General features: G+C 41.1%; 1 protein-coding gene across 5 annotated transcripts in view; it reads left to right on the top strand.

The window, feature by feature from the left end:
- Nucleotides 1–27,936, top strand: part of LOC133836013 (cytotoxic granule associated RNA binding protein TIA1) — a 90,132-nt gene that overhangs the window by 24,400 nt on the left and 37,796 nt on the right. For 3 of the 5 annotated variants that reach the window (XM_062266271.1, XM_062266270.1, XM_062266272.1), the window contains exon 3: nt 27,703–27,790. In XM_062266271.1, coding sequence (XP_062122255.1) covers nt 27,703–27,790 — 88 coding nt within the window. Of the gene's footprint in view, nt 1–5,754; nt 5,837–27,702; nt 27,791–27,936 lie in introns of those variants that run through there. The other 2 variants (XM_062266273.1, XM_062266274.1) reach the window with 2 other exon arrangements.

Genomic DNA, 27,936 nt, shown 5'->3' with positions numbered 1-27,936 from the left:
TCTATTTCTCTGTTGGCATGTCTCGCTTTCTTTTCTTCGCGCACTCTGATGCTCTGATGTTCACTGTCAGGGGACAAAACGATTTTTTATGCCAGCAAAATGACGCAGTTTTATTGCGCCTCGGCCAGATTCCCTTTTCCCTTTTCGATTCTACTTTTCTTCTTTTTTTTTGCCTTCGTCTTTTGCACGCGCCGAGATTTTCATTTTTAAATCATTAAAAATGGCTCATAAATTTATTGTTAAAGTAGCCAAAGACTCCAGTGAAATGTAAAAGAAAATATGCCTCCCTTAAGCGTATGCTTTTCATCTCTTCTTCATTTTTTTTTTTTTGTTGAGCATGGTTCAATAACATGCTGACCACATCGACATCATTCACATTGACATATTTTGCTGTTTTGGGCAAATAACATTAAAGACTAAATGAATCGCACTTGAATTCTAATTTAATATCTAGAGTAGATGCTCAACTAATTGAGAGGCCACAACGAGAGAGAGCTTAGCTAAGTAATAACTAAATAGCTTATGCATAAATTAGCAACAAATTATTGCAGCAATAACAACGACAACGACAACAAAACACAGTTACAAATGGAGGAGGAAAGGGCGTAACATGTGTATTAAATATTATGTAATTAATTGGCATTAAAAGCGAACAATAACAAAACAGCAAAAGTGTGCGAATAAATGTGTGTGATGGACTTGAAGATATGCTGTAAATGGGAATATAAATTAAGGAATGAATTGGCGAATATGAGTTTTAAATATATTTGCAGCAACAATACATAATTTTAATTAAATTAACAGACTCACTTTAATTATGCTGTTTACAGGGTATTTTTGTATACAACTAAAGCTGAACACACACAAAAAAGTGAGCTGAAATCCAAACAAAACCACAATATTGAATATGCCACGAGTGGCGCTTACCTCAAACTTATCGAGACCCAGCTCCCTCTCATCGCTCTTGCCCTCCCCTTTCATAGTCTGCCTCTCTGAGTGGCTTCATGTTCGGCTTATGTTTTATTAATGAATGGGCGTGTGAGTGTGTGCGTGTGTGTGAGTGCATGTGGTTGTGCATGAGTGTATGCTTGCATAATTAATATTAAAAGTAGGCATTATGGCTATTATTTTAATTACGCGCACATCAAGTGAATAACAACACCGAAATACGAACGAACCAAGCAGGCTGGCAAAATTAGAAGTAGCGTAACTTGAGAATTGGAAAAGCAAACTCGTGTAATGTAATTATAATTACACACACTCGCAATTCGTTCCAAGATGCGTTGCCTTTCGTTTCGCTCTCATTCTCTCTGTGTGTGTGAGTGTGTGTGGTTGGTAAAGTTGCTGTCCAAGTTGTTGGCAACTTGACTTGATTGTTAAATGAATCCTCTGAGGTTGCACATTCAATTTTGGCATTAATGTTGTGTGGGTTTTAAACCGATTTTCAAACTAATTGCAAATGCGTATGTAAAATGACTTAAATAGTTAGTTAATGCAGACGTCAAACCTCATTTGGAACTCAGGTTACTCAAATTATTTGGCTAAATTGTCACGTACTCATCGTCTTCGACAACTGTCGATGTCTTCAATCAAACGTCAGCTTCAGCGTCATGAAGTGCCTGGTAATTGCCAAACAAAACCACAAAAACTTACAGAGTCTCCCCTTGCCTTGCCTGAGGATGTGTGGAGAGTGAAGAGTGAAGAGTGTAGAGTGGGAAACGTGGCTCTCTGTTAAATGCGTCATCAAATCGCCTTTGCATGACTTTGAGCCACTTAATGCTATTTGCATCCCATTGCGGCTGGCGACAAGTGAAGGACATTGACGTCGCCAGTTACGTTCCGTTGCATATGTCGGTCAAGCGGGTGGACTGAGGAGGACAGACTGAGACGGAGAGCGAGTGAGAGAACGAGAGAGCGAGAGAGTGGGAGAGCATGTCATTATTATAATTTCTGTATTTGCACAAATGTCAGCCGGCGTCGCCAGCCCGTAAATTGCAATTGCCAACGATTATTGAATTTAGTTAAACAACGTTTGTCGTGGTCGACAGCCGGTCGATCCTTCGTCCTGTGCTCCTGCTCCTTCCTTTCTCGCTCTTCGCTCCTCGCTGTTCATCGTCTCGACCCCAGCTGCTCCATGGAGCACCTAATCACCAGCTGTTGTACGCTTGTCAGTCGCCGCCTGTCGCCAGCACAATTCAATGCCTTCCCTCTTGGCTCTCCTCTTGTCGTTAGCAGAGGTCCTGGCAGGACATCGCCTCGTCGGCTCATTGCAGTAGAACTTCCGGTGCGCTTGCGTATCAAAGTCTGTCCGTTTGTCTGATTGACTTCCGTTGTCTACGTTTGTCAGTTTGTCAGTTTGGCCATTTTGGTTTTGACTCCAACCGGACGGACAATGAGCTGCAGCTAGACACAGAGAGAGAGAGAGAGAGAGAGAGAGAGAGAGAGAATGGGAGATTGAATGAGGAATCTGCTTGCTGCATTTATTTACACTTTAAGTGAATTGTTTGCTTGCGTTTTAACGCAAATGCAATTATGCGCAGCCACAGTTGCCAACATTATTGTCCTTGTTGTTGCTGCTGCTGCTGCTTCTTCTATGCAAAATGTAAAGCGTGTACTTACTAATGTCCGACCATTAGTATTTGTTGTATTAGATTCTCGTTCTCAGTCTCTATTGTTGCAAAAACGGAGCAGGCGGTAATTGAAGTGTTTCGTTCATTGATGAGCAATAAATTGAAAGCTGAGGGCAACCTCAACACTTCCATTCATATTTCTTTCCTCGGCCAACACACAATTACACATCGAAGTGAAACTCTAATTAAATGCGATGCGAGCAACGTTTCGACGCCAGCAATTAGATAGCGACAACAACTACAATACGATTTGTTGTAGTTGTAATAACACACACAGAGCGAGAGCGAGTTCAGCAGATGTATGAATTGTAAATTTAATTTAATCAGACTTAAGTGCAGCCGCGACGAACATGTGCGAATGTCTACGTATGTGTGCTGGCATAACGCATACGCTACGTTGGTCAGGCAAATATTGAAACTCACTCTCCAATTGCGACTGCGAGTGTGTTTGTGTGTGCGGTTAGGCTGCATGGACTTGGGGGCTTATTCGCTTTGTGGCCATACGGCAATAATTGTTAACAATTTATGAAAATGTCTCTAACTGGCGAACTGTGTATATAATTGCAGCAACAACAGCAACAACTACAACACAGAGATATGACCTCGATGGGACTGTACACAAATGGTCGGCAGGGTCTGTCTAATTACATAGAGAGCGAGAGCAAAGTCGAGTGAAGTGCGTTCTTCTTCTCATGCACAACATCAAATACAAACATATGAACAAAGACCTATACATAAATACTGGACAAACACATACGCAAATGCAGATACAAATAGAAAGCAGACAAAGCAACGAATCGTGCAAATTGAAGCTGTCCTTCTAACATTGGTAATGAATGGCAGCTGCTGGGCGTGGCACACACTCTCCAATATAGAGAGAGAGTGTGAGCGTGAGAGGGTCACAATTAATAGCGATTAGAAGAGCCTCAATAGGTAGCAGACCTCGTAGGCATTTAATTAGTGAAATCCGAAAGCATAAAAGCCAGTTTCCAGAGCGAGAGCATAACCCATCCGTGCCCTGGCTCGATTTGATGTCGTCCTTCGATTGGAAACTTTGTTGACATCCTCCCCATAGCATATATGATGCTATACACTCACACACTAACACATTCAAAGTTCTGGCCATAAACTTATGGCTTATCAATCAACAGAGAAAGTCTGCCAGCGTCTGGTCATAAAAGTAGCCCAAGCTGAAAGAAGGGACAGCAGCTGATGCTGTGCAACAAAATATGAATGTTTGCGAATAAAAAATGAGTGTACCCTTCTTCTTCCTCTTCTGCTTCTGCTTCTTCATCTTCTTCGTTGCCCTATTGCCAATTTGAGCTAATGCCAAAGTTAAGCTCGACTGTCACTTTTGTTAAGCAATCGCATCGATGGCCCAAAGGTTCATTCGCTTACATCCATTTTGTAACTAAAGCGGAGGGCGGATTAAACCCTTATCGAAACACAGTTTAAAGGGTTTAACATATACGTGGTTGAATTAAAAGTTCAACGTCTTTTGCGTCGACACAATTAAATTGTCTTTTATGCTTTAAGTTCGAGGCAAAACTTGCTGTATTATGGCATTTATCAAGTTCAAAAATTTTGCGATATTTCAGACACGTGTCGGCAGCTTATAACGCAAGTCTTACTCGTAATATGTAAATTGAAAACTTTTGCAATAAAATTACATTAAAGTACAATTTGTCTAAGCAGCCAGAGAGACTCAAGACTCCGGCCTGTTGCCTGGCATGTGCGCCCTGTTCGAACCGAACTGAATCAATCAACTCCGGAAATTATGTTAACAGCACGCAAAAATAAAAAACTTTTCTATATTCCTTCTTTTTTTTTGTGTTGCCTCTTATTTGCTGTTGTTGAGATAAATGCGAGCAGCTTGAATTCAATTGTAATCGCAACTGCGTGCGTAATATATCATCGAGTGACCGCAAATGTAACGCAGTAAACGAGGGAGACTAAGTGAAAGAAAGAAGCAAAAGATGTGCACCTCAAAGTCAAGTCTGTTGTAGCACGTTTGGGATACATCAATGTCAGAGCAGGGCTAATTATTTTACATTAAATTAAATAATGATACACTTGCCAGCAAAGGAGTATGTCCTCCCCTCTCACAAAAAGGTAGTGGGAACTTCATCATGGCCATCAGCAGCGTCATCGTCATCGTCAGCGTGAGTTCGCTTCGTGCAGCGACAAAGAAATCATTGGGGCACGTGACGCAATTTACATAAATTTGAGGCAGCCACACGATGCCGACACGGAAGCGAGCGCGTAATTTCAATTGCGGTTAAACAGCAGCCAAGTAGAAAAGCAGCTAAAGTAGCAAAAGTGCCAAAGTGGCAGACACACTCACACACACACACAACCCTCTAGATGGAGGACCCAAAAAAAAAGAGAAGAAAAAACTAGTTAAGTCTGCCATCTGCACGCTCGTCAAAAGGCAAATGTAATGCGCACATTATTGAATACGAAGCCCTGTTATCGACATAAATGTCTCTGAGAGCGTGTCGTTTAATGGTTCTTCAATTTATTGAAAAATTAATAGGAGTCACCACTAAAAAAAAAATTGTGTGGAATAGAAAATGGAAAAAGGACTCGCCACAGGTCAGCAGCAGACAAGAGACAGACACAAGAGTGAAATCAAGAGTTTGAGCTCGATGGCAAAGTTGTGCTTCGTATCAGAAATGTTGTCCTAAGCAAACAAATTTGTACGCAACGCCAAATGGGCGAAATATATATTTTGCTATTTGCTGTTGGATTTCTAATGAATTTCATCCCCCTGTGCTTCTTGTGCTCTGTCTGCTTTTGCTATGCTTTGCTGTCAGTGTTTTGGTTGAGATAACGAAAGGCACTTGAAGTGTTTACTTGCGACAAATTGATGTGTTTGCATTAGTCGAAAATAATAAATTAAGTTTTGTCTCTCTCTCTCTCACTCTGTTCTGTTCTCCACAAATTTTGGCCATGAGGAATGGACGCTATTAATCGCATCTTTTATTGAATTTTCATTTGCTAAACTACTCGCAATATATACAATATATAGTATAAGTTTATTGAATATATATTGATATCATATACGCAATGTTCGCACTAATTAATCATCCTTTATTTCCTTTCTCGCTTCTCTCAGGTAAGCAACGCACGCAACACAACAAAACAATCAACAACAATGGGCGGAGAGAGTGTAAGGGAGTGAGGGAGAGCAACTACATTTATGAGTAAGAATATACGAGTACTATATACATTTCCTTTCGGTTCGGTCGCACATTTAACCCCCACTTTAGGTGAACGTTACTCCGCAGCTAAAGTAGCGTATAATGCACAGTAAATCTCAAGCACAAGCTCGAGCAGCTCGGCCTGAGTTCTTCTGCCAATATTTTGCTAAAATAAAAACAGACGGCAGACGGCAACTCGAAACTCGGTTACCTGCTGCAGAGAACTTAGACCATGAGGCACGCTTCGAGCAATATGCGGCAGCTAAACGTTTCCGTGCACGCGAAAAATCGCAAAAACTCTGACTGGCACCCATTGCGGGCTGTTTTGCATGCTCTTCAGTCGGGGGGATTGGTTCAACGGGGAGAGGGAAGGCAAAGCAAATGCAGTTGGGAAAGCAGCGTCAGGCCATTTCTTTACACTTTTCGTGTGCTTTCATATTTTTCTAACGTTAATGTGGCCACAAATTGAAAAAGAACAGTAAAAGCAGGGAACAAGAGTGAAACCAGGAAAAGGATAGAGCAAAGTATTGAAGACTGGGGGAGGGGGGTAAAGAGGAAAGGGAGGCAATACAGCCAGAAGGCAGCAGCACACCTGAACTCAATAAAAGCTTCATTTTGGGTTGTTCAAGCAGCAGAAAAGCAGCTGAAAAGAAAACAAAAACCGAAAAATAAATTATTTAAGAAAAATATGTTTTACATAAACTTTTTTTTTTTGTGTGTGTGTTCGAAGAAGGAAAGGAGCAATGAGAGCAACAACAACGAGGAAAATAAACAAAGAGCAGCTAGAACAAATGGCATGCAGTTGGAGCGCTGAAAATTGCAAAAGTAAATAACTGAGGAGCGCTCTGAAGGGGCTATTACTGTGTATAAGAATAAGGTAGATCGGATAGGAGGAGAAGGATGTTAAGAAGTTGTGGGTAAAAGATTGGCCACCCTCAAAATAAAAAAAGAACAAAAATATAAGTAAAGAATGAAATCCGCGTTAAGCCAACGCCAGAAGGCGAAACAGTTGCATAAAGTTGTAAAAGTATTATGAAATTTCAAATAATAACTGCATCTACATAGCGATGTAGTCGCAGCTGGAGATATGGAGAAGAGATGGAGCTTGAACTGAGCATGGCCTAAACTAGTCGGAGGCCAAGTAAATACATAACAATATCACGTACAGTTGTTGTTGTTGGCTGTTGGCTGTTGGCTGTTTTTCTGCTGCGTTGTGCTGGCTTAATAAAGTAAGTATCCATAAAAAGATATGACCACTATAAAAATGTGGCCGGCTGTAAAAAAAAGGCCAAAGCAACAACAACAGAACAACAACAGCGAGGCCATCAAAAAACCGGGCAGCTAGCAAAAAGAGAGACTGAACCGGAAATTGCGCCCTGAAAGTATGCAACAGTGTTTGCATTTGCAACTCATTTGAATGCAACAGCTAAGCAGATGATGGATCAGCTGAACGGTTGTATCCATATTTCCTTTCCCTTTCCCTTTCCCTTTCGCATTCCCTTTCCCTGCTTTGGGCCCTTGAGCTCATCCGCTTTAAGAAATTATCGAAAATGGCAAATGCAACGCTTTACAAATTGCCATAAAAGCTGCAAATTGCATTGCATTTATGCGTGGTTATGCGTCGCCATTGACGTTCGTTCGCTGCAACTTGGCTCCAATTTTAGAGCTCACGAATTGGGGTCGCTGGCTACAAAATTGCAATGAACCATAAATGTTGCAAAATGTCAGAAATGTCAACCCGCCAACACAAAACGGTCAGTGGTCGACAACAACAATAACAATAACAAGAACAAGAATGCAGTCGAGCCGACACCGACAACCAGCCAACTCGAACAATAGCAACTCCAACTGCAATAACAACAATAGTGACAACTGGAAACTGTAGACTGCTCACTGGCCACTGGTCACTGTGACCCATTGTCATTGGGGCAGCATGTAAAAATAAATGTCACACATGCAAAGTAAATACAATTGAAATGAGCATAGAGTTACAAAGTGCGTGTGTGTGTGTGTCGAGGGGGAGGCGCTCAGACTGACAGCTGAAATGCAGCTGCAACTTGCAACTTGCCACTGCAACTAGTATTAGTCGACCCCAAAAAGTAGTTAACCAAGTAACATAAATTTATGAAATATGTGACGAAAGGTAATCGACGTGAGAATTAGTTGAGAATGTTGAAATACAAATACATATTTGTATTTACAAAAATTTGTCAAACGCTTAACGGTTAAAGAATTTTTGGAAAATATCTTTGAAAGTGACCGGTTTCATTTATTTATATATTTTATTAAGAAAGAAAATAGAGCACTTATATTGAAATTTATAAAAATGTATAGAAAATAAACATCTTCATTAAAATCTTCATTCATTGAATAAGAGTTGTGGAAAAGAGACAATTTAATTTGATGCAGATAAAAAAGTTAAAATACCTTTCAAAAATGTGGCTTACATTTTATTATGAAATTATTAATATTGTTTAATTATTGTTATTATTCAAGAAATAATAAATAAATAATTATTATTTGATATTGAACATATCAAAATTGTCTTAGATAAGATAGACGAGTTAAAATACAATTTAATTAAAATTTTAAAGAAATTTATTGAAATGTAAACAAATTATTCTGCCAGAACTTAAATAAATATTTAAGAGAACTCCTCAAATGTATATTTATACAATTCTTGCTTTCAATTTGTGAGGATGTATTCAATAGAGCTTTTAATGCGAAATATTTTTTGTAAATTAATATTTAATAAATACTCAATTAACGTATAAATAACTTATCAGCTTTATAAGCAGCACAAACTGCATAAGAATTTAATGATGCCCGATGACAAAGCGATGGCGTTGGCAGTGTGCAAGTGTCGTACGCTCATTGTCTGCCAAAATGGGCGTGGCAACAGCCATAGCCACAGCCACAGCAACAGCAGCCCACACAAACGAGTCGAGCGCATAGTGCATTCATAGTGGCTGACATTCTGTGCTCATCTGTCCGCCTCCGACGCTTTGTCCACTCGTTTGAAATATCCTTCTCAATCCCCGCATGCTGTTGACGCTGCTCTCTCTATGGGTGTGTGTGTGTGTGTAATAGTTCTGTAGTCGTCTTTGCGCTCATTTTGTTTTTGCCGCTGCATAAATTTAATATTTTGACATATGTAAGCGCAGCAGCAACAGCAACGGCAACGGCAACTGAAACGGCGACAGAGACAGGCTACAAAAATGAGCACAAATAAATTTACATGCATGCATTTTGGTTAAACTGTCAGACCACAAATCAGAAATACATTAACACCATGATGTCTGTCCCCAAGTTCCCCATCTCGCTCTCTCTTCGCTTCCCTCTCGTTCCCCTCGTTCTTTAGTTATATGAATAACTACTGTCAAGCGTGGAAACATGGCCGTGAGCACATGCCCGCCGATGTCCCCTCTGTTCTCCACATGCCACAAAGCGTCGTTTTTGTTGTACCCCACACACATACATCTAGAGAGAGACACTTATACGCCCACACACGCATTCACACTATACGTATATATATAAGAGATTTATGAACGGCAACGGTTTTTAGTTGACGCTCATCTCCCTCAGCGTTGTCGCTTATCTGCATTTGTGCCGAGCTGAGCTGTGCTGAGTCTGAGTTTGGATCTGGGTCTGCTCTGCTCTGCCCTGCTCTGAGTCTCTGTTCTCTGTTCTCCACTCTATATTTAATGAATGCCATAATGACTGCAATGCAACGCATGAAATATTTATAGATGTGAATGGATACAAAAACCCGAGTCCGAGAGCCGAAGCATTCGCTTCGGCATTCGCTTTAAAAGGTGATTTTTGAATATACATTTACTATATAGTGCACTCATAATTCACACACTCTCACACACACATACGCACATATATCTATAAATACTCGCATTGAAGGCTTAATGATCTAGGGCCCAGTGTTCGGCATTGTTCATTGTTCTTGTTATTGTTGGGGTGTTATTAATGCAATTGTTGTTGCAGCTGTGGTGAAGCAGCCGCATAAAAATACGTAATTTCCTTTAATAAAGCCGCACAAATTTAATTAACCGGCATACAAATGCATTTACACCTTAATTATTAATTGAATTTAAATACATAAATACACCGCACAAATTGTGCCATGGACTACACGACAACGACGACGACGCATCTACGCATCGCACCAATGTAAATAAAGCTGGATTTTAATATACAAAACCAATACATATTTTTATATATATTCTGTGTCTGCTCTTTATATGCTGCTCTTGTTGGTGTTGTTTTTGTCGTGAATCTTCCATAATTCCCTTTCGGTTTGCGCAAAAAATTTGCAAATTGTTCTTTTCGCTGAAATAGCTGTTTATTTTTTGCATTTTTTTTACTCTTTTTTAAATAAATTTTTAAATATTTAAAATGCCATTATGGGCCAAAAAAATATACAACAATATTTTGTTTACTGGCTTCGCTCTTTTTTTATAATTTCTTGTTGTTGTTGCTACCCCACATTATGCATATTTAACTTGAATTATTTTGCTGGTATTTGTGGTAATTTTGGTCACATGTTGCTCATCAATTGCCATAACATTGCGGAAGTAACATTTAGATTTGCCTATTAATCTAGAATAGAGTTTCATTTATTATGCGCTTAAGATTTAAATTGATTATCGAAACTTGGAGGACCAAGTTATGCTAAGTTAAATTTTAAAATATTGTTATTATAGCCTGCTTGTATTATTTATGAAATGTTTAAGCTTAAGATTACGTATACGTAACCTAAGTAATAGACTTGACCACATATATACATTTTTGATTTTGAAACACTTAATGTAATAATATATTAATTAATTGTAAATAGAGATAATAATAAGATCAAAAGAGGCCAGGATTATTATTGTTTTTTTAAGATTTTATTCAAGTTTTTTTTTTAATAATTTAAAAAATATATAATATATGCACAAGAACCGAACTACGTATACGTAATTTATGTTGTAGAGCGATCCAACTAAAAAAGTCTGTGTTGAAGTTGTTATATAAAAAAAGGAGTAAGATATTTATGTGCGCAACAATGACTTAAAGTAATATTGTATTAATTTATCATAAATGGACATACTCTAAACAGCTTTATATAACTACATTTGATATTCAAATGAAAGTGAAGGAATATGCTTTGTTAGCTTTCAAATTCAGTTTTGCTTGAAAAGTTTACATCTATATATTATTAATAGTTATGCAATGTATAGACAAAATACACATGCCAAATTACGTATACGTAGCTTATGATCAAGACTTGTACAAATAAAAAAGTTTCTGCCATTGAAAGCTAAAGGTTTTTATACCACACGATGCTTGATTGATCTGCAGACACTTAATGTTCAAGCTCTTTGTAATCATTTGAGTTAGTAGAAAAGAATTCGCAAGGTATTGTAAGCACTCTTTCAATTAGCTTGTGCTGCAGATTGTCGCTGCAACTGCCACGAGTGGCATGTGTCCGGTCGGCCGAGTCAATCATTGTGAAAATCTGTAGACAAGTGGCAAGGGCGCTGTGCTGGGCAAATGTCATTATGCAATGGCATATAATTAACCGAAAATCGTTTAAATGAGCGCCCCTGTCGCCTCAGCATTGACCGCAGCATGCAAATTAAAAACGCAGCAGTGCACTGAAGGCGTGGCAGGGCGGGCACAAGATAGAGAGGGGATGAAGGAGGGGGAAAAATCGCTGCAGCTGCAACAGCGGGCAAGTTGCGCACTGCATGTTTACTTTGACATTAAATAAAGTTGTTTGGTCGGGGGCTGTGTTTTTAATTTGCAACAGAGACAAGGGCCATGAGAGACTGGGCCCGACCCATCATAAGGGACAGAGGGAGGAGAAAGGAGATGCGCTGTACGCATAAATAACAAATAAATCATTTATGGTCACAGCGAAAACATTTATTGAGGTTCCCGGTCACAAACATTGGCGAAGCGAGCGCGCGTGCAGCGAAGTTGAGCAAAATAAATTAATTAAAAGTTCGAGTGCGTGGCGCAATCAAACTTTGGCTTGCTGCAATGGGAAGACGAGGCGTATGCGCAACGTTTGTCGTTTAGCTGTGACGCCAGGCCGTCGCCTTAAAACACAAATACCAACGATAACAACAACAACGACAAACACACACACACACAGTCGCACAATCACAATCACGCAATTGTCAGGGCCAGAGCCATGCTTCGATTGCTGAGCGACTCGCCTGCCTGAGCAAACATAAATGTCAAATTGAGGACACAAGTTGGCCAGGATGCGGGAAGCTTCGAGAAGGCAACAACGACGACTACGACGACGACGTTGACGTTGGGGGACGCATTGCAATCAGCAGCCAAGTGCAAAGCTTTTCACTTGCTGCGCATTTCGTTCTTCATTTGCAAAATGTCTGCGCTGTGTGCTTGAGTGTGTGTGTTTGCTGGTGTGTGTGTGTGTTTGCTGGTGTGTGTGTGTGTGAATCTGCAGCTAGCATTTTTAATTTGTCTTAACATTTTAATTGCGACAACGTTGCCAACGAACGAAACACATTTCCATTTTCATTTCTTATCGACGTGTCAATGCACCGTTAGGTGTTGCACAACCAACGAGCATAAAAAAGGGGCGAGAAAATTAATTTTGTAAAGAAAAAAAAATAAAAGAAATGTTGGCAAATTGTTAGTGAACGTGCTGCACGTTTTTTTTTTAATTTTCAATGCATTTAAAATATTCAAAAGCCACTCAAGAACAACATCAACAACAGCAACTTTTTACACCGCTCATTGCGGCCAGCAGCAAGTTTAATATCCTTTCCCCTTCCCTCCCCTCCACCTTCTGTTGCTGCTGTCGGAGAAGTTTTGTTGTTTCGTGCTTATTTTAGCATACAACTTTTGACGTTCTCTCTATGCCAGATGCTTATCAATAATTTATTTATAAGCTTCACCTCAAAACACATGTTGTCAGTATGCCATGTCACTTCTGCTCCCCTTCAGTCTTGCTCCCCTTTCCGCTATGTGTTGCCTTCTGCTTTATGAGTCGCTCACTGTAATAGTTGCGTTGGCAGTTTGGCTAACAAGCTGCCGTTGCCGCTTGGCACCTGACATGCCATCGCCCAGCATGTTACACACACACACGTAACACACACACTCAGATCTCTAGCTTCTATAGTTGAGCTTCTCTGGGTCCTGGTCGACGAGCTTGCATAATTTATGATTGCAAAATGTGTTCATTTAGTTTTGCAAATTGTTGACATGAACAATCGTTAGGAAACCAGCACAGATTTCAGCACCATTTAAGCTTATCCAAATTGCTGACAACTCGAAAGAGAGCGAGAGAGGGGAAACTCTATTGATAAGAAAAGATGGATACACGTGTGGAACATATTTAATTAACATTTGCTGTTTTAAGGCGTGCTCGAGAGTTGCGGCTTTGTTTGGTTGCCAAACAACTTAAGAAGTTGACACTATTTCCATCAACAAAACTCGACAAAAATTAGCAAGTGTCAAAGATAAATAAGACTAAACTGTAACTCAGCCTCGCTCTGTCATTCTCCTGGATTCTTTGGCATTCACTTGTAGTTTGCCTTTCCTTTTCTTTCTTTTCCTTTCTTTTCCCTCGCAAAATAGTGTCAAAGTAAGTGGGCTCTTCACATACCCGAAACGCAGCCAACCCCAAAAGAAAAACTGACTAACTATGCAAATAAGAGAGCGGCATGTGTGCCAGCCAGCTACCAGTATGTCACTCTTCCCCTCTCTCTGCATCTCCCTCTCCTCGTGCTGTGTGCCACGCCCATTTGATGCCTCCACTTAGGGACTGGCGACAGTTGGCACTGGGTAAGTGCAGTTGGCAGAAATTAACTAAGTTTGTAGCTGCAATTTTTGGCGAGAACTATGTCAAGTTTGGTTTTAGTTGCCAGCAAAGTTTTGCTTAAGAAAATTGTAGCTACTACTAGTATATGTATGTATATAAGTAGCATAGCCAAGTATCAAGAGGGCATTTGGGGTCACAGGGCAGAGAGAGTCAGAGAGAGAGACTCGACAGAAAACCTAATGAATTTCATGCATGACATGAAACGCGCAACGAGTCGCTTAATTAAAACCATTAGACGCGACCCAAAACTTGTTGGCCGAATAAAATTTGATGGCCTCAGTTCGTTCCTCTCCCCTCTACTTAGCTGGTCAGCCTCTGCTGTCCCCTTCTCCCTCTCCACTATGTGGGCTGCATTGTACACTCACTTTGTTCACTTTGCCTGCTGCAGCATCCAATTTACATACTTTCTTTAATGTTTTGCTGCATAATTTTCACATTTTTCAATGTCAAACTGTGCGGCGCTCCATTGTATTCTCTCTAGCTGCATTGCCAGCGAGAAATCTTTTGCATGTTTTGGTCATATTCTAAAAATAATAGCACACACACACACACTGAGAGAGAGAGAAAAGCTGTGAAGACAGCCTGGTCAAGCGACCCACTTTGTCGACCCGGTACTGAGATTTTTATGACTTCTATGCCAGCGACAGGCTACAGAAAAGAAGTGGGGAAGTGGCGAGTGTGTGTATGGGAAATTATAACATTTGGTTAAATAATGTCACTTGACTGCAACTGAAAGCGAAAGCGAAAGCTTAACAAATTTTCTGCAAAGATTAGCAAAAAAAAAAAATAGAAACGAAAAACAAAAAGCAAAAAGAGTGACATAATTTACGAGAGCAGCAAAAGGGAAATGGAAAAACAGTAGGTGCTGCAGCAAACAAAATAATGATGCTTTCAAAAATGAACTTGTTTCATTTTCAAATACAGACGACGACGACGACGACGCAGAGGGCAAACTTCTCGAGCTGTTAGACAAGATTGCAAAATTACAAACCAAAGCCAAAAGGCAACTTGCAACACAGCAGCAGCAGCAGCAGCAACTGTGAACGCTGAACGGTAAATGGTGAATGTGGAACGGCTAAAGGCACCGCAGGATGCCATACAGCCCTAGCCACGCCCAGCTGAGCTGAGCTATGGCCAAAGCAAAAAGTTTAATTCAAAAACTTGTACAAAAATGCACATTTAATGGAAATTTACTACCTGCAGTCGCGTCAAAGGCAGCAACAGCAACAGCAGCAGCAGAAGTACAAGCAGCAGCCACAAAAAGAAACAACAATAACACAACAACAACAACAACAACAACAAGCATATAACAAGTGCCACAAAGTTGCAGTTGCAGTTGAGTGAATAATGGTGCGAGGCACATGAGGGGAGAGAGAAAGAGAGCGAGCGAGTCAGAATCTACAGCAAAGTGTTAACGGTTTGTTTGCGCGCCAAATGGCAGTCGAAGAACTAGGCTAAGAGGGTGTGGAGAGGAGTGAAAGCAGGCAGCTTGTGCTATTTTTGGAGCAACTCCTGCAGTTGTCTGTTGGGCGCCCTGCGACAAGCAGCAACCGGAAACGGAAATTGCGTAGCGCGTAGAAGCGTTCAGCATGGCCGGCAGCCAGCCAAAGCAAAAGCGAACCAAACCGAACCTCGTGACCGTAACCATTACACAAAGCACCAAGCACAGCTTGCTTGCATTGCAGTACACACACACACACACACATACAGCGAGAACACAGCTGTCGCTGGCTGGCCGCCATTAACGCGTTCTCCAAACGGGGTTAAGGAGAGAAGGAGGAGCGAGGGGACGAGTGACGAGTGTTTTATAACCTGAGTGAAAATGTCAAGGTTATTCTTGGTCTCTTTTTTCTCTCTAGGTATGAGAGTTTAAGTACACATAATGGCAAAAATACGATGTGGTGCATTGTTATTAGCGGCGAAATCAGCAGCAAAAGCAGAAAACAAGAAAGAAAACCAAATGCTATCGTGCACTTAACTGCCACACATACTTGCATACATTTCAACACTAGAAAGAGAAAGATACAGAGAGACAGAGAGAAAGAGAAGCGAGCTCATTTCATGGCATCGTCAAATATCAAGTCTTCAACTCTCGTGTACAAATAAACGAATCAGTGAATGAATGAATGGATGAACGAATCAACGAATGAAAATGCCAAAAACTTTTCATGTGCAACATGGCTGGCCGCAATAAAAACCGCTCGCAGCCAAATGAAAATGGAAAACTTCATTTGGCTTGGCCAACCAAACAGCACTCCAACATCTCATGCTGTTGTCTCTCTTTCTCTATGTGTGTGTGTGTGTGTGTGTGTGTGTGTGTTGCAGTCGAGAAGAGCCAAACAAATAAGAAATTAGTTGTTGAGAAATTGTTGCAGCTGCAGCAGCAGCAGAGAGAGCGCGGCGCAAAGCAAAAGCGTAAAAGTAGCAACAGGAAAAAACTTTGCGCTAATGTCTTAATGCAAAAGTTTGTTAACGAGGGGGCTGTGATGGCGATGGGAGGGAGGAAGCTGCTGCTCTCTACCTGGCTTAAAAGTTGCGGCAACTTTTGGTGAGCACGTTTGATTGAAATTTGTGGCGTATTGCTCGCAGCAAATGCACTTTGCTGCTGCAGCGAACGAACGAACGAACGAACGAGGGTCATAATGCCATGATCAAAGCTGAACACAGGCAACTAACCGAAATGAAGCATAAAATCAGTCAGCCACCCATGTACCACAACTATCTCTGCATTCAGCTGGCACGTTTATCAGCTGCAGCAACCGAAAAACCCATTCAAAAATTGTTGCCAATGAGCGTAGAGCACACACACACTCGCACTTTCTCTGCAGTTGCTGCAGCAATGCCAAAAAGTGGCTGTGGCAGCAGCAGCAGCAGCCAAACAAATTGTCAGCCATTACCAGTTGAAGGGTAATTTTTACTTTGCAGCTTTTGCCAGGCGCTTTATTTGCGAGCCAAATTTGTACGAATTGCAATAGCAGTTGTAAGAACCAACAAAGCCATCAAGAGCAGCAGCAGCAGCAACAGCAACAGCAGCAGCAGCAGCAGCAGCTGCCTGTCGATTGCTAATAGGTGATTTGCCAAAGGAAATTGAGACATCAATAAATGTGGCTACGCTTCATGTGTGTGTGTGTGTGTGTAAAAAAAAGGGCAAGCATAGCAGAAATACAGTTGGAGCTATGCAAAATATGAGCATATTGCGTATACGCCCGGTGTTAGGCTACTAGTCTGTCTGTTTGTTATTGCCATTTGACTTGCACTGTCTTGGCTCCTTCTCTCTAATTGACTCGAAATACTTCAACTACTAGTACACGCAAAGGCAATGTCAGCCTGGCTCTCATCATGGTCGCTCTCTGGTTTTTTGCCAGTTATGTTTTCGCCTGTGGCAACTAGACGGAGACCTCTCACTCTTTCTCATTCGTTCTCTGCCTCACATGTTGTTGTTTGTCAACGCAAATTGAACGTTATTGCCACGATTGTGTCATGTTCTCTGTGCATTGTCCTTGCACACAATTGAGAAGAGAAAGCAAATCAACGCGGCTTGTTAGACAGTCAAATTTGATATGACGATTCGACCAGACATGACAACAAGGCAATAAAAGCATGCTTGGCATTTCATTTGAAAGCTCTTTTTCAAAGGATACAAACAGAGAGGTGTAAATTGCTGTTTCTGATTCTTCTAGAGAATGAATATTATTTGATATTATCTTAATGAGCAGCTGGCAACGAAATACGTAGAAACTGACAGCATTAAATGAAAACAAGCACTGCGAAAATATGAATAATTGCAATTGTAATAGCAGTAACAACGACAGCGACAACGATAACAATGGCAACTGCAAGCACCGCAAGCAATTACAATGATAACAGCAATAATTGAAATCGCAGCTGCTGTCAAAAAGCGTTCGTAGTGTTGGCAAAAGCAGCTTGGAGGCACAATGTAAATATAGTCATGAATTTGCCACACAACGCTTGCAGTAATTGAGCTAAATACACACACACAGACACAGCAATAAATGTCATAATCTGCGTGCATTTTGCGCCTAAAAGTTGGCAACAAATCGCACATGCCACTGCGCTTTCTGTTATGTTGGCCTAAAACATCAAGCGCTGCATTGGTTTATTTTCTTTTTTTCTATTTTGTTGCTGTCGTTTACTGTCGCTGCAGTATAAAATACATATGAACACACACACACACATACATACGTACTTTATAATTTAGCATGCATAAATTTTGTCGCCTGGCGGGCAAGCCAGAAATTTGGTTAACAATTTTCTGGGCCAACACAAAAGTGTTGCGTGTTTGAGTTTCACAGTTTCCCCCGAGTTTCCCGAGCAGCAAAAGCTAACAATAGCACACACGCAAGACAAATACACACTGGCTCACACAGCAGAGATGCAGGCTGCTGGCATAGATGGGATTGCTTATGTATTATTTGCAGTCAAATTAAATCTAACAGCTGTGAATTTTACATATGTGCGCTCATGCTGACTACACTTTGTTTCTCCCTCTCTGTCTTCCCTCTCTCTCTCTCTTTGTCTCTCTCTCTTCACACTTGCAAAAACAAATTTAGGCAAATATGAATTTTTAATACAATTTTGTAAAAGTTGTGTGTTTGGTCGCTGTTCCTCAACTTTTGGCGCATTGAAACTTTCCTGCAATATTTCTGCTTAATTAGCTATGCTAAAAGTGGGCGTCCAACACACAAAAACACACACACACACATATACATATGCAATCAGTTTGTCAGTCTAATCAAATTAGATTATTTATATTAAATTGGCCATTGCCAGTGACAACAATAAAACACTTGCTCTCGTCCATCTGCTCTGTCGATTTAGTTGTCGCTTTTGTGGTCTGATTTGAGCAGCAGCAGCAGAAAACAAAGGAGGAGAGAAGAGCGCAGTAACAACTTGAACTAATAATTTACACAAATTGGCAATTTTGCTTTGGCCGTTTTGAGTGTTCAAACGTTCAACGTCCGTCAGCCATTGAGGGGCGAAGGGAGGAGCGAGGAGAGTGTGGCTCTCGTAAAATGCAAAAATTTCGGTCAAAAAGTTTGTCAGGCATATCGCAAACTTGTTCTCACTTTATCGCATCTTTATCGCTTCAGCTTCAGCTCGACAAACACGTCGAGAAATTCAAATGATAAGAGAGCGACTGCAAGTATGGAGAGAGAGTGAGAGGGGGGAGAAGTGTTGCTGCTGGGCATAGCGCGTTATGACAACATAAACGATATTTACTTTTTGGTTTGGTCTTTTTCTTTTACTTCTGCTTTGGTTTTGGTTTTTCCTTTTGCTCTTGCTCCCTCTTTGCCCTTTTTAGTTCGCTCCTCAGAGCCCGTCAGCCATTTCTTTATGCCTCTCGATGGTTTTTATGTGCGTTTTGCTGGCTTTTGCCATTTTAGTCGAACTGGAACTGGAACTCGAACTCGTACTCAACCGAACGCAAAACTTTTCGACTCACTGTATGCCATTTTCCTTTCTTCTCATTTCTATTTCTTTTTTTCTTTTTTTCTTTCTTTCTTTGTGTTTCCTTTTTTCACTTTTTGCTATTTGAAGTACTTCAAAGATTTTAGCATATTTTATTTGAATACTTTATTTCGCTGAAATGCGTTTGTCTGCCCCTCACTCTCACTGTGTGTGTGTGTGTAGCTGTGTGTGTTTGGGTGTGTTTGGGTGTGTGTGCGTGGGTGAGAAAGAGAGCGAAAAAGTAGCCAAAGAACGACACGACTTTCAGCTTTGTTGACCTCGTCCTCGCTTCCCACTTCTAACTAGTTTCTATGTCTTTGGCTCAAAGTTTTTCTTTAGACGTTGTGAAATGAAATTTTTGAAAATTTTTCCGCGGGGAAATGAAAAAGTTTGTCCTGGGCGGACACAATGCGGCTGGCCGCGTTTCCCGGTCCCCAAGCCTCCCCAATCTTCCACTATATTCTGCACTCTGCATTCGATTCAACTCAACCCACCCAGCACAGTGTCATAGTTAATATTACGCATACGCCGCGTTGCCCTTTTGACTTTTCGCCTAGACCAAAAAGTAAAAACTGAGCTCTATCTTCTCCCGCTGCTGCCATTTGCGTGCCAATGTACAGAGCACAGCTGCCAGCGAATCCAATGTACAGCATCAAGGAGAGGGAGCAACGAACAGTGAACAGCGAACAGTGAACAGCGAACAACTAGCAACGAACAACGAGCGATGAGCGTCGAGCACAGAGCGTAGAGCGCAAAGCATGGGATAAGCAATAAAGGATAATGTCATTCAATGTTTTGTGTGTCGTGCACACAGAGCAGCAGCAGCAACAACAAAAGCGGAAGCGCTTGCCATCATCAACGTCTTCCTCATCGTCGTTGTCGTTGCTGTCGCTGTCGCAGTTGTTGTCCTTGCCATCGTCATCGCCATCGCCATCGCCGTCGTTGTCATCGTTGTCGTTGTCATTGTCATTGGCAATAGTTTCGCAGCGACATTGTTGCTGTTTTGAGCTTTCTTCTCTCGCTCTCTCGCATCGTATTGCCACGCGGCAGACAATAGTCAAAAATGTCTTCATGCTCAACGCGACGCGCATAACGGAAATTCGCATTTGAAAAATACTTTCTTCATTTAACAACAATGTATTCGAGTGTATTGGATGGGGCGGATGGGGCAGAGAAGGTGCTGCCTTGACAGCGGATGGGGGCAGAGCAAATGCTTGGGTGGCAAAGTGTTGGCATTACTGTAAATCGCTTTCGTTTTACGTTTCATAATGATGAAGACAGAAGAAGCGCTTCAATGCCAACAACAGTGGGTAAAATCAACAAAATATCAATTCACAACAAGAAAATTAAATAACAAAACAGAAAAACTACATATTTATTTATAAATGTGCATATTTACTTTTTTGATCAAATAACATTCCATTCACAATTTTATTAAGTAAACGTCCCTGGGGCTGCTTTACAAAATTATTCGCTTACACAATCAAAAGAGAAATTTGATCGAATTTCTTTTGGTATCATGCCATTATTATTGGGAGCGAGAGCTCAGCATTTTTTCGGTGAGTTGCCTCGAGTTTCATTGGAAAACTTTTCACATAAGCGTAAATATGGAATCAAATTGATTTTGCGTTTGATTCAAAGAAAGAGAACTAGAAGTTGCATGGAATCCACCTAAATCCGCGCAACTATTGATAGAGTTTTTCCAATTACATTTAGCAACGACTTGCAACAGTTTCTTCACTTTGCTGTCACTATTTTGTGTATTATTTAAATAAAAGGCGAAGAACATTTTCTGATCCAACAATTGTGACTGAGTTTGCCTTTAATGCCAATTAAAAACAGCAGCCTTTCCGCAAGTAGTCGATACTCAGTGCACTGAGGAGTACAACACAGTTCATTCTCATCGTCATCATCATCATTGGCATCGGCACAGAAGGACATGAGCTGACATTTTGCCTCGCAGCGGATGGCCTGCGGGTGAGCCATATTTAAATCTAATTTTGTCACCATGCAAATAACGACACGTTTACGCGCCAAAGACACATGACGTCCTGCTCTAGCTGTTGCTGCTGTTGCAGCTCGCTGCTCGCTGCTCTTCCTGCAGCTCATGTGTGTGTGGTGTGCTTTTGACTCGTTGTAATCGTGATTTCCTGCGCAACAGACGGCGTCAGCATCAGACCAGCTACCAGCTGCCAGCATGCCAGCCAGCAGAGAGAGAGAGAGGGAGGGAGAGAGAGAGAGAGGGAAGGAGAGAGTAGGAGAGGAGTTGTGGGGCAGGAAGCAGCGTAGGAAAGAAGCAGCTGCTGCTTTGGTTAGCATGGTTGACATTGTTGTTGCTTCAGCCTTTGTTGGCGGCGTTAAAAATGTCACAGCGCATTGCATACTTATTGGCCCGTGTGTTAATGCACGCCACCCACAGCAGAGTGAAAGGGAGAGAGAGAGAGGAAGAGAGACACTCGCACCACCGCAGTCACCACTGTCACCGCTTTCCATTACCTTCCCCCTCTTCGCCCCACCTCACGCTTTGGCCTTGTATCGCCCGCTAGCTATTCACGCCGCAGGCTAAATGTTATACGCCGTGTGCATTTGTGGCTGCTGAAAAACCTTTTGCTTTCATTGTTGTACTCGCTGTTTGATGCTGTTGTTGTTGCTGTTACTGCTGCATTGTGTTACTCACACACACACACGTGTGTGTGTGTACGTGTGTGTGTGTGTTTCTCTCGTCAGTTTTTGCCACCTTTTGTGCCATGTGTTTGAATTAGCTTTCAGCTGGTTGGCGGAAAAAAGCGCGAATGCTCGCAATTGCACAAAAGCTTATTAGGTTCGTTTTTCTACTTTTCTTTTTTTTTGTTTCTCTGAGTATGTGTGAGTGTATAGATGTCAGTGTAGCTGTGTGGTTAGAAAGTAATACCACTGCAACAACAAATGCACTTTGAGGTCGCGCGCGCTTCACGTACTTCCAATCCCCTCTTTTATTCTCTTTCATTCTTGCACCTTAAAACCAAACGTGGCACTCAGTTGACACCCTGTAAATAGCATTCAGTTGTCATAAGAAAACAAACTTATAAAACTTAATGTAGGCTACTTAAATGGCTTTTGTTTATATTAAAGTCTAAAATTCATTATTGCAATTCATAATTATCTCAAGCAAATATTAACACTCGCAGATTAAGCATTTAAAATTTAATGAAAGTGCACTCAGTGCTCACTTATTCACACTGATAGCCAGGCACTTGTATAATAATAGCCAGCTTACATAATACTTAAATCTAACCAGAAGCAGAAGAAACCCGTTTTGCAAAATGAGAAATGCAGTCGACAATAACAATGCGAACGTCGAGGGAGGATGTCAATACGTATACGTATTTTACGTATACGTATTATTCCAATGGTTGCCAATGGTAATATCTAGAGGAGCACACGTAATGCTCAATGTTGAATACTTTTTCGGAGCACTTTTCGGCTCATTGTTGTTGGTCATGTGAGCTGTGAGCTGTGAGAGGGAGGAGTACGAATATTTTCAGCTTGAGTTGTTGTTGATTTAATTCAAGAGGCAATGCATTTTACAGTCGAGTGTTCATATGAAAAATGTACAGCAATTCGAACCAGGACTTCTGCCCACTTATGCTGTTATCCTTTTTTATCAGTGCCATTGTTGTTGGACTGTCCAGGACATCAGAGCGAGAGAACGAGAACGGAACTCCGAATGTGAAAGGGGAGCTCACAGCACTTGGGCGAACAATTGACTCTCTCTCTCTCACTGATAGTCGCTGTTTTTATTATGTTTGTTGTTGTTGCTGTAGTTGTTAGTGTAGTTGTAAGTAGAAGTGGCATTGTAACATAATTTCCGTTGAAAATACATCAAAATGCGCCAACGTTGTAATCCAGCTTTGAATGTGTGAGTGTGTGTGTGTTTGTCTGCCAGACGAGCTAGAACTCTCAATTCCCCTACACACACACACACACACATTCAAACAATTGCTGTGGTTAGTTAGCATCTGTGTTTATATTTGTATTTGTGTTTGCATTTGTTGCCACACTCACACTAATGCACAGATATTAGCAGGGGCTCAAGTGTGCAACACGAAGCCAACAAATACACACACACACACGTGTCCATCACTCTTGCTGTTTGCATCCCATTAGAGTGTATGAGTGTGTACGTTTTTTTTCGGCTCTTTTTTTTATGAACGTTCGCAACGATTTTGTCTGGCATTCGAGTCGAGTATTTGTGTTTGTTCAGCTACTTTTGCGGTTTGCCGCTTTTCGCGTACATTTCAACCACATTTTGCAGTCAGTCCGGTTTCAGTTCGCGCATTGGACACATGCCAAAATATGACCCCAAACCTAGTCCAACCAACCAACCAGCCACACAACGTTCTAATACCACAACATGCTTCACTTGAGTACACACACACACATACTTCCATACTCTGCCTAAATGAAGGTAAACACTTTGCAACACAACAAATTTTATGCATACTTCCTTCATTTCAAACATTATGCTCTCAAGTTTCCCTTAATACAATTCCAGTGAAACAAACGAAATCGGATTATTTCTGTATGTGTTTGAAAAGTGTTTGGTTTCTTTTGCTGTATTTTACATTAAACGAGCACCACACACAAACAAAAGCAATGTCATGCAATCAGTTTGAAACAACATGCGCGCACTCATATTGAATTCACATTCACATTTTGAAGGATCAAGTGGAATAAAGGGAGATGGGAGAAGGGGGCAGGCTAATTGAGGTGCATGGGCGAAAAAGCGATAATGCTGGCTAAATTAGAGCAAATTATAACAACAATTCCATGGTATTCAGAAACTTTGACATTGCACGGGGCGTATGCGCAATGTGCAATTTGATGTGCTCGCAATTCAATTAAATGCGCCAAATTGCAGTACCAAATTAAAGCGAAACTGCAATCACTGAACTGAAATTTAATTGTATTCGATTGGGTGGCGACGATTGATGTGGGGTGGGGCGCACGCACCACGCCCACTTACGCCCACATTGCTCTCCCAAGAGGGAAGAACGACAGCAGCAGCAGCAACAGCAGCAGCAGTAGACTGCAGCACGTATTTATTAGCTGACTTGCATTGATGAAGGTCGCAATCGCTCTCGCTCTTCTCCCTCTGACTTTTTTCCCTCTCTTTCTCTCTCTCTCTCCCTCTCTATTGCTCTGCTTTGTTCTCTGGCAGGTCGTTGATTGACTCACGATTATGCAATAAAACAGCAGAGTCGAGGACAACAGCAGCAAAATTGAACATGGTTTGGGACCATGAGACAATACCCTGTAGTCCTCTCTTTCTCTCTGTCTCTGTCTCTTTCTCACTCTATCTCTCTCGCATTCGCACTGAATGGCAGTATTGGCTTCATTTCAACGCCAGCTTTTCAAAAGCTAAAACTTTTTTATGTCCAACTCATTAAAAATGTGCGGCAATGGACTTTCATGCCGTCCCCCTCTGGTCTCTGGTCTGCTCTGCTCTGGAGCCGGCCACGCCCATTTGGCGCCTTTGCTTTTGGGAATTTTGTTGGATTTTGTTCGCCGTTTGCCGGGGATTTTCATGAATGAGCCAGCAACCAACAGCAGCAGCCAACAGAACACAACCTAAATGCAATTTCCAAGTTTTTAATGTGCGAAATTTCTAATTTAAGATTTACGATATTTTTATGTTGAATTACATTTTACCTCCGCCTTGCCCTCGAGCGCTAATTTCCCCGCAACTCAATTCAACAATCTAACATCCGCTAAAGCTATTCCTTATGCCTGGGTGTTATGTGTGCTGCTTGATGTTGGCTCATTTTCATTTCCGGGCTGAGAAATTCATTTCGCTTCGCTCACTTTTCAAGTTTCATCCACACACAATTCTATTTTTATGGCACACTGACTCTTTAATTGTGAAGCCAATGCAGGGCGAAATTAACTGTTGTTGTAGGCCAAGGGTCATAGGTCAGTTTAATGCAATTTTATCTACTGGAACTTAATTGACCAACAGATCAGAAAGGATCTCTCTCACTCTCACTCGCACTCTCACTCTATCTCTCTCTGGTTGCAGTTAAATAAAAAGCGCTGATTAAATTGTTTTCGGCTGACCAATTGACTAAATTCAGTAAAAACTTCAAATTGTTGTTGTCATCTGTGGCTGTGAATACGTTACAGAGTTTATGGCTGGTTGTTTATGGTCGAAGCTTGTTGTTTTGGGGTATGTTAACACAGCTACTACGAATGCAGTTTGTTTTTGTGTTGCTGGCAATAAATTTTGTTGGCTGAAACAGATTTAGTTGCAGCGACAGACAGTCAACGATACACATATATACATATGTTCAACAAAAAAACGCGAGAGAGAGAAAGTCCGAAATGAATTGTGCAGCGATTGATTTTGGGATTTGCAATACAATTTATGGCTGCAATTCAAATGCACAAACAACAATTTTGAATTCACAAAAATTGGCAACGTCAACTCAAACTAAAAGTTAAACTGCTAAACAGTTAAGTATCAGAGATTCTGCAGAACAAGTGCTGAAACTAAAACCACTTATGTCCACCGCCTCCACCCAAAAAACAAAAAACAAAAAAAAAAAAAAAGAGCAGAGAAGGAAACCACAGAAAAAGCGTATCTCAATTGCAATCACTCAAAACAACGGAAATGACGCTTAGCACAACTTCCTGTCGTTCAGACGGACAAATTGTGAACGAGGGCGGCGTGCCCCGGACAACACGGGACAACGCGCAGCTCTGAAAACGTGGCCAGCACAAGCTGCAGACTTGGCCAAAAATTCTGTGGGGCAGCCAGCCACTACTACACTACATTGTAGTTGGATCTGTTGACCAGAATTCATGAGGGTTTTTTTCTCTCTCTCTCTCTAGTGTTTTTGTGGCATATTTGTCAACGTTGTTTCCACTGTAACATGACTGGCCACGCCCTCTGTGCGCCATGCACTTGTCGCTTGCCACACACACACACACACACATACACTGACTGACACATTCAAGTGCAATTTGCTTGTAATGCGAAACTATGTCATTTTGGCACGGACGCGATCCTCCACAGCCAACGGGAGAGAGAGATAGGGAAAAGTTACAGCTGGCATCATCGCCATCCACATCGCCACATCGTCGTCGTCTGCATACAAACATGACACGTTGCCACACTTGGGCGGCACTTGTGTCCACCTGCGCTTCAGCTCAACAGAGCGACAGTTCCTGCTGTGCCTCACAGTATCATCTCTCAGCAGCCGCATATTCGCATGAACGAGTGAGTGTATCTCCTGCAACTAGTCCCTGTATCTGTTACTGCCAGTTTTCTCTAAAGTAGCCAGCCAAGTGGCAGCTAGAAATGCCGTGTAGACAACGCCAACCATTGAGCTGCACAGACTGCACATCGAGAGAGAGAGAGAGAGAGAGACTGACAAGCGGCATTTGATAATGTCAGAACGAAAATCAGCAACAACCAACATCCAACAGGCAACAACAACAGCAGCAGCAGGCATACTCCACAATCTGGACTGTTGCCTACACAATTGCACGTTGCGATTTCAGCAAATGGCAACTGGCAACCGACAACTGGCAACTAGCAACTGTTGCCGAGGCATCTCATGTGGGTTTCAAGTACACGTCAAGGGTTTTGGCCTTAAGCTGCAGCTGCAATCGAACTTGAAGCTGTTGGAGTCATGGCTCTTGATGAACAGTTGCTTTTGCCAGTCAGTTTAATTAGTTTTTAACGGCTGCCAAAATGAGAGATTTCAACTTCTATACACTTTGTAAATCTTTCCAAGTGAATTAATCGTTTCCGTTTATTTCAATGAATATATATAAATATTTGTGTTAATGAGAGATGAGAAAATAGAGATTATAGGTAAACGAAACTTTATAATTTCTATTTATATATGTATTTATGAACATTGTATATAACAGCACAATATAGGGAAAACTATTCAGGGCAACCATCAACTGTTAAAAAGACAGTTCTATAAAGCATAAAGTTACAAATTTTAGAAGCGATAATGTTTCCTCTCGTCTGCATCTTGTTATAAATTTTCAACAGTTTGCAATTGATATTTGAGTAAATCCGCCCTCAATTCATTGAGAACTTTATCTTAATTTTCCAGTTTATTTATATTATTTTCTTCTGTTAGATGTTTTACCAAAGGTTTCATTAGCCAAAGAGCGACACTGAAGCTCAAGACGAAGAAACCACAATGTTAAATACAAAACAACTTCTTAAGTATAAATCTGCTTACAATTTATTGTACGTATGGATACGTTGATATTGCATAGAGAAATATTAATATATGTTTGAATTTCATATTCATAAAATTATATTTATTAAAACATTCCTCTCATAACAAGCACTTACTCAAACTGATTGCTTTAAACATACTGTCAAAGCTCAGCTGAATATTTTCGAAACTGATAAGTGATGGAGAGAGAGCAAATGCTCTGACGATAATTTACATTTTATTTATTGAAAGTTTATAAGACACTTAAACATTTTAATAGCCATCACTCTCTCACTCTTTTCCGTACTTTTTTGTCATTACAGAACAGTTTCACATCTTCGTGGGCGATTTGAGTGCCGAGATTGAAACACAACAGCTTAAGGATGCATTCACGCCATTTGGAGAAATATCGTAAGTAACTCATTTCACTCATTCAATATTCAAATAGACATTAAGCTCTCCCCAAGAGTCCAGGTCAGACTGAAGTGTATCTTTGATACATTATTCTCTCTTAGTTAACGTCGTTTAGTCCGGTTAATTGCCATTTGATGGCTACA

The sequence above is a fragment of the Drosophila sulfurigaster genome, chromosome 2R (genome assembly GCF_023558435.1).
Source record: "Drosophila sulfurigaster albostrigata strain 15112-1811.04 chromosome 2R, ASM2355843v2, whole genome shotgun sequence".
NCBI lineage: Eukaryota > Metazoa > Arthropoda > Insecta > Diptera > Drosophilidae > Drosophila > Drosophila sulfurigaster.
Note: the sequence above shows the minus strand (reverse complement) of the source record. Positions and strands in the feature narration are given on the sequence as shown.